The sequence below is a fragment of the Cynocephalus volans genome, chromosome 2, assembly GCF_027409185.1.
Source record: "Cynocephalus volans isolate mCynVol1 chromosome 2, mCynVol1.pri, whole genome shotgun sequence".
Taxonomy (NCBI): domain Eukaryota; kingdom Metazoa; phylum Chordata; class Mammalia; order Dermoptera; family Cynocephalidae; genus Cynocephalus; species Cynocephalus volans.
Genome location: NC_084461.1, coordinates 67,405,826 through 67,413,969, shown reverse-complemented (window position 1 = coordinate 67,413,969; position 8,144 = coordinate 67,405,826). Strand labels below are relative to the sequence as shown.

General features: G+C 42.2%; 1 protein-coding gene across 2 annotated transcripts in view; it reads right to left on the bottom strand.

The window, feature by feature from the left end:
* Positions 1-5,594: 5,594 nt before the first annotated feature.
* Positions 5,595-8,144, bottom strand: part of CMYA5 (cardiomyopathy associated 5) — a 110,608-nt gene continuing 108,058 nt past the window's right edge. For both annotated transcript variants that reach the window (XM_063085345.1, XM_063085344.1), the window contains one exon: positions 5,595-6,447. In XM_063085345.1, coding sequence (XP_062941415.1) covers positions 6,201-6,447 — 247 coding nt within the window. In that variant the 3' untranslated portion in view covers positions 5,595-6,200. The remainder of the gene's footprint in view (positions 6,448-8,144) is intronic.

Here is an 8,144-nt window from a genome sequence, read left to right as displayed (position 1 = left end):
AGTTTCTGAGGCTGGGAAGTCCAAAGTCCATCTGATGGTGGTGACAGTGACCCAGGGGTCTCACATTGCAAGATGGTGGAAGCAGAGAGAGCAGGAAGAGAGACAGACTCTCCTCTTCTTTTAAAACCCTCAGAACCACACCCCTGACCACCATTTTTAATCCATTCACTACTGCACGGTCCTACAGTCCAATCACCTCTTTAAGCATCCACCTTTCAATTACCATAATAGGATCTCCCACCCTCTTAACAGTCACAGTGCGGGCCAAGTTTCTAATACCTAAAACTTGGGGGACACAATTCAGGCTTCAATGAGTTTTGGGGAACATAATTTTGTCCACTACACTTGGGGATTTGAAATTACTGGTATCAGTTGAAAAAACAAACTTAGCGTAGAAAGCAAGTTCACTTACGACCAAAACAGGGGCACATAAAACAGGTGCGCAACTACATACACTTTGAGGGTAGTAAAGGAAAATGAGAGGTTTTGATCTCCTGCTCTAAAAACAGCCGAGAATATGGGTTCTCTCCTGACACTGTAGGGGCGGGAAATCAGATCCAACTTCCTTCAGCTCAGAGATGTGCCTAGGGTCACTCCCTAGCCCTAGCAGTCACCAAACCAGGAACATGAAGGGGATGGTATCAGCAGCAGACACACTCAACTCTTACTAATAGCATTCTTGAAACACCCCTCAGCAGCTGGGCTCAGGAATGCAGGACCGTAAGCGCCTAGCATGGGTTAATTTCAACTGATCTTAATTGGCCACATGCATGCCTACAAAGCTACGGACCCTTGGACAATGACATGGGATCTATTTATTGAAAACAAGTGACATTCTATAACCACGGATCCATCAGTTGTTTCAGAGCAGGAAGTATCAGCCTGTCAGCATCATTTAGTAATAATCATTGAATTTATGATTTTCATTTGGTTTTGGTGGAGCCTGTTGGTGAGTTTTAAAAGTTAGAGCTAGTCACATAGCTAGAAAGTGCCTATGTGACCAGCTCACTATGAGAGACTCACCACCACCACCACCACCACCACCATGAAGAAAATGTGAGCTTCCTGGTACCAGGGTGCTTCACATGCACACTGGTGGTGGTTTGAGGCCTGGAGACAACATGCAGACTTTGCAACTCAACATCAGGAGGACAAAGAATCATGCACCTGATATCAGGACCCTTTTCAATGCCTCTCCTTCTGTGTGGCTGTACTGCATCCTTTGCCTGTGACAGAGCTGTTCCATGATTATAAACTGTTTGATTCCTGTGGATTCTTTCAGCAATTGAACACTTGGGATGATTAATGGGTGATTAATGCAGTGAAGATGAGAAGGGACTTCAGACACAAGCCTCTGAGGCCTGCAGGATGCTTCTGATGGGAGAATGTCAGCGTTTGGTCCTTGAAGCACACATCTTTGTATGTGGGTGTGATGAAGTACAATACTTCAGTTCTGCTGAACTTTAAGAAAGCACTTCCAGAAAAACAACAGGAATATGTTCTGATTTGCTCCAATGGAGACATATTTCTAACCTAACAAAGAACATGTCCATCCAACGTTGCCGGATGTGTGTGCAAACAGAGGAGGACCACAGTGTTAATCCTCATTTCTTTTTCTTTTTCCCACAAATTCTTTTATTTTGACCCCATACCTCTTGGAAACAGCATTGTGGTTTCATATATGTAGTCTTTTCTCCACAATTAGAAGGTTATAGACTCTTTTGAATTCTCAAAGTGCCATGTGCAAATAATGCTGGGCATAAATTAATTAAGTTCACTGTTATTGAAGAAAGAATCAAGGTAAACCCATGTCTGCCAGGAGTTACAACAGCACCAACAAGAAAACAAGGCTTATTAGAAAGTCAGTTCACTGGGAAAGAGAATGTATGTGTGTATATGTATACATGCCCATGTACATGCGTGTGTGTGTGTACACACTCGTAATTCTCACACACCACACTTGTGGAAAAAATGTTCTACAATAAAGAACGAAACAAAATATAATCACTTTATTCCTAGCTCAAGGTTTGAGCTGTACCTAAATCCACACTCTACCACCTGCCTCTATAGCCATGAACAAGTTATTTAACTGCTCTGAGACTAGTTTCCTCACCTATAAAATGGCAACAATTTTTACTGAGCAATGTTCTGATGAGGATTAAAAGAGAGAATGAATGTACTGTTCATGTTATTAAATGATAAACACCACTGACAGATTTCCAGAGGAGCAATTTTGACTAAAATTTGCTGACTTCCTTTTCTCCCTCTGAGGGCCTGTGCTGTACCAAGAGAAAGGATTAGAAAGGGGAAATGGAAATCAGGAAAGGGCCAAGGAATAAAGAACTGTTTGACAATGTGGGGAAATAGCATTAACTTAGCTCCACTTGTCTGCACTAGAATAACACCTTCACGACCCACCAGGAAATCTCCTGTCACTCCGCAGACAGAGGCAGCTAAAACATGGATTTCCTGACCCCAGAGTCCTACCCTTCACCATCACTTGCCACAGAGTCAGAGACAGGAGGGCCACTTGCAGGGAATGTAGTGGAAGGTTGGACTTAAAGGATCACTGGAGTTCCTTGTCATGACGTTTTATAAACTACAAAGTGTCGTGCCACTCACACACTTACTCACTCTGATGTTTACAATTAACCTTAGAAAAAGGCATAACTAAAGAATCTAAGTTGTCCAAAGTGATCATCAAGTAAGGGCTCAATCAAGATTCAGACCTAGTTCTTCCCATTAGAGTGGTTTTCCCCTTCATTCCAACACAATGGCAGGTGCTACTGCTGTCCTGCCCTAGTTGTCCCCAGCCAACTAGAGTGCACCATCAGGGACATCAGACAGTCTTCATAACACTGACTAGTCCTGTGTCAGGTGCTTGCGTTTCTTGTTAACTCTCTCTGAGGGCTTTCTTGGAACCAGGGGAGCTTGCAGGGAATATAGCCTGGAAAGGTGGGAAGAGGGAATTTAATATCCCCCCCACCCCCCACCCTAAGGCAACCCTCAACCAATAGGTGTCAGGCAGGAGTGGTTAAGTGCCAGCCTCTATCATGTTTCATGTGGATTCCAGTGGGGCCCCCAGCCGGAGTGAGCCCAGTTGTCCACAGTAGTAATAACCCACTCATAAAACATTCCCTTTATTGGCTTCCCCCCTCCTGTCTCACATTCCCCACTTCCTCAAGTGTTCTTCCTGGAATCACCTCCTATGTAAACAACCAGTAAGAAGTCTTCAAGTAAGTCTACTTTTGGAGAAACCCAAACCAAGACAAATTCTAAAATTTATGTGGCTGCTGCTACTGTTGTTATTGCTTTTAACAATCTCACCCCTCATATGGAACAACGAAAGACCCCAAATAGCCAAAGCAATCCTGAGCAAAAAAAAATAAAGCCAGAGGCATAACACTACCTGGCTTCAAATTATACTACAAAGCTATTGTAACCAAAACAGCAAGGTGCTGGTATAAAAATAGACATTCAGACCAGTGGCGTAGAATTGAGAACACAGAAATCACCCCTTAAGCTTACAGCCATCTGATATTGGACAAAGGCAACAAAAATCTACATTGGGGGAAATGACTGTCTCTTCAACAAGTGGTATTGGGAAAACTGGATATCCATATGTGGAAGAATAAAACTAGATATGCATCTCTCACCATACACTAAAATCAACTCAAAATAGATTAAAGACTTAAGTATAAGACCAGAAACTGTAAAATTCTAAGGGAAAATATAGGTGAAACACTTCAACAACTAGGTCTGGGCACAGACTTTATGAACATGAGCCTGAAAGCACAAGCAGTAAAAGAAAAAATAAATGAGACTGTATCAAACTATAAAGCTTCACAGTGAAGGAAACAATCAACAGAGTGAAATGACAACCTACAGAGTGTGAGAAAATTTTGGCTAACTATGCATCTGACAAGGGATTAATATCCATAATATACAAGGAACTCAGTAATTATACAGTACCAAATAACTCAATTAAAAAATGGGCAAAGGAGCTGAATAGACATTTTCAAAGGAAGACATACGAATGGCCAACAAGTACATGGAAAAATACTCAAAATCACTAGTCATCAAGGAAATGCAAATTAAAACTGCACTGAAATACCACCTCACCTGTTAGACTGGCTATAATCAAAAAGACAGTGAATAACAAATGCTGGCGAGGGTGTGGAGAGAAGGGAACACTCCTGCACTGTTGGTGGGACTGTAAGTACAACCACTATGGAAAACAGTATGGAGATTTCTCAGACAACTACAGATAGATCTTCCATGCGATCTAGCAATCCCCTTCTGGGTATATACCCAGAGAAATGGAAATCATCATATTGAAGGGATATCTGCACTCCCATGTTCATTGCAGCTCTTTTCACAATAGCCAAGACATGGAACCAACCTAAATGTCCATTGATGGATGATTGGATAAGGAAATTGTGGTATGTATACACCATGGAATACTACTCTGCCATAAAAAAGAATGAAATACTTCCATTTGCAACAACATGGATGAGCCTGGAGAAACTTATGCTGAGTGAAACAAGCAAAGCACGGAGGGATAAATACCACATGTGCTCACTCATATGTGAGAGCTAAGAGAGAAAGAAGGAAGGAAAGAAAGACCACAGTAGTGCATTGGACTTGCAGAGGGAGAGAACATTCCTTGGGCTACAAAGTGGAGTAGGGGGAAAAGGGGGAGGGAGAGGGAGCTTGGGGATAATTCGATGGGGGACATGATGTACAAATGCAATTTGTGGTAATGGGTATGCTGACAGTATGAATCTGGCCCTCACATCATGGGCATGAGGGGTGACAATCAGCTTTGTATCTCATGAATATTCATAACCAATAAGAATAAATAAATAGATAGATAGATAGACAGGTTAAAAAAAATAATTACATTACATTCCCTCCAAAAAGAAATAGTAATAATGACCACAGACGGCTGATCGGTCAGACCCTGATAATAACACTGTCAAGACTTTAAATGGTGAAGATAACATTCTGCACAAAGCTGCAAGTTACTCCTCCAGTTTTGCAAAGACTCCGTCTTCCAGCAACTGCTCTAATTTCAAAGCAGGTGGCAATGGCTTTCAATGGGCCCTATTAACGCCGTTACAGATCCAATTTGGACTTTCTAGCCATTAAACAATAGATTTTAGAATATATTTTAAAAGTAGGGTATTATTTCTCAATTCAAGAAAATAACTGAGTTCATAATGGTTTTTAAAATCCTACAAATATGGTTAAAGCATTCACCACATTATAGAAAAAAGCAATCATCTCAATGTGCATTCTAGATTTATCAACTTTGCATACATATTTTAGGAAGATTTCGAGATATTTCAGTAGAATATCTAAAAATGACCAATCACTTCATTTTAGTAAAAAGAGATTCCCAGCTTCTGGTAGTTGATTGTAACTATGGGCTGAGAGTATTTATATTTTAAAATATATATGTGTAAAAATCTCACATGAAAACCAACAGCAGCGCAACCCACGGAAGTGTGACGGGTATTTACTCTGCAGTTTGTCCTGGTCCAGAGCTGCCAGACTGGTAAGTTACATGCAATAAATTCACATAACGTGTATTGTTTTATAGATTCTAACCATTTATTTAACAAAACGCGAATTTCTGATATCTAGTACTTTTCTACATTTAAAATTGCAGGAAAAGAGACTCATGTTCTCCACTATACATTATTACAAAAGAGTTCATTATAAATTTAGATCAGTTCAAACACTCTAATGATTAAGATTCATCATCCTTTAGTGAAGTGAGGTGACATTTTCTTGTGAAAAATGTTCATGTTTCTTTGTCAGAGGAGATACGTTACGAGCACAACCTTTTCTTCACCCCGACCTGCCCATCAAAAGATTTTTTTTACCAGTTAAACAGGTGGAAGTCCATTTCTCTATTTTAGTTCCCAAGACAAGTTTAAGTTCTTTTAATTTAGGAAAGAACTCAAACATGTATAAACCAAAGGGTGGATTTTTTTTTGTCCTCTACTCACACATTGCTCTATAAAGTTGAGCTTTTCTTATTGGTTTTGCTCACGTGATGATTGCTGTGCATGTGGCTATTGTTAGTGTGGATGTGAGGGGGGACTTGTTGAATAATGTATAGCACCCAAAGGGAAGAACAACAGACCCCCCAAATTTGAATTAATGTTCTTGCAAACTCCAAAAGCCAAGGATCACTTGTGCCTTACAGAATCCGGGGGCTCTATCCCCAGGTGCAAAGTACATTTTCCAGGTTTCTCCAGGGCAAACGCAGGGTGAACCCCCTCATGAAACCTGTGCCTAATGATGAAGAGCAACTGTCCACTTTCAGCATTTATGAACAGGAGTCGCTGGTTGTTGTAGTCCAGCAGGATGCCCAGTCTGGCTGGACGCTCAGTCACGTGAACATCACTCACAATGCCACTGTAGAAGAACGCATATCTGAAACGAAACAGATTGGGAAATAAAAAATTTTGGAAATCTTAAAGAACTTGATAAGGAGAATCACTTGGAAATAACCAATTTTTCAGTCATTAACTTCGATTCACAATACTGAGTTGCAATAACGTTGATCCAAATACTTGAGCCAGATCCCTCCTATATGCTCAAATGCAAAGCTCATCCCAACAGACGAGCATTTTTAATAATTTTGCCCCTCTACACTCACAGGCAGTCCCAGAATAGCCAACATATGCCTCCCTGGTGATTTTTCCCAACGTTCTAATTCTTCCCAGCTGCCCACATGTTTTAACTACCGCATTCATGGTGTGTCATTCTTTTGAATAAAATTCCTTTTGAGGCTGCCATGTATTTTAAAAAGTACTGCAGGCTTACCTCCCATACAATGTATTAATTTTACAGTTTAAAAAATCTATAGGTAACTTATGTAAGGGCCTTAATGAAGTTTAAGAAAGATTTCATTATTTTTGCCAATTTCATCCCTTGTACACACTCCCCCTGCCCCAAACCTGCTTTCCTTTTCATCTCCTCAATGTTCTCCCACAGCCTGGCAGCCAGGGGGTTGCCTTTGATTTCTCTCCTCAATTCAAATAGATTCCATTCAACTGGCATTCACTGGGCATATTTGTGAATCCCCCACTTTACTAGGCACTCTGGGGGAGATGAAGGACTGTAGAGGACTGTCCTTGCTCTCTGGGAACCCATGCAGCATGGGGCAGGAAGAAACTGTTAATGACTTGAACACGGACCAAAGCTGAGAATCCATCTCAGAGCACAGACTGTAAAAGTGTTGACGAAACACATTTAGTGAACCTGTTTGAGTTATGAAAGGAAAAGCTGAAGGCCAGGCTGGGAGAGAGAAATTGCTGACTGGAAAAGCTAAATTGTTCTGTGCAAAAATGTAACCCAAGTTTGGTGTTTTCTCCTAGCAGTCCGAGAAACTGAGGATGGGGCCCTGAAAGCAGGGGAAGGGAAGAATGAGAGATGGAAGAGAAGGAAAGAGATGACCGAAAGATCTGGAGATATGGTAGGTCCGAGTGGTGGGAGTACAGTGACATGGTGGCAGTTTGGGGCCCATGAGTCCAGGGGAGTGGCTGGTCTGGCAGGGAGTGCCAAGGACCTTTAAGAGCTGTGCTGTAGCTTACAGCCCAGAGGCTCAAGTGCAAGTATTTAGGGGATCACAGGTCAGCAACCCCATTGCAGACAGAAGCTCTCGTGCAAGGGCAGATGTTCGCAGTGATGGGGAGAAAAGCCAGACTTCTGTGAAGGTGACGGCCTCTTAAGTGCCCTGCTGAGAGAGGCGACAGAGTGTCATGAAGGAACCTGCAGGGCAGACAGATGTTTCAGGGGGCAACAATGTGGAGCAGCTGCGGGGCTGGGGCTTTCACCGATGGCTTTGGGAGCATCAGTCTGAGATAGGCTCAGACTCAGCCACAAAGAAAGGGCAGGACTTGAATAGGTGGAAGAGAAGGAGAAAGAGACCCACACAGGGAGGGCAATGACAAGAGGGAGGGCCGAGGAAGCCTACGTGTGCTAGACAACATCGCCATCTGCCTGATGGGTCTGGAGGGGCCATGTGAGTGACTTTTAGGATAGTGCATAGATAAGTCAGTCAGAGGCCAGGCTCTAGACCTGCCCTGTCTCATACAGTGGCCACTAGTCCCATGTGGCCACTTAAA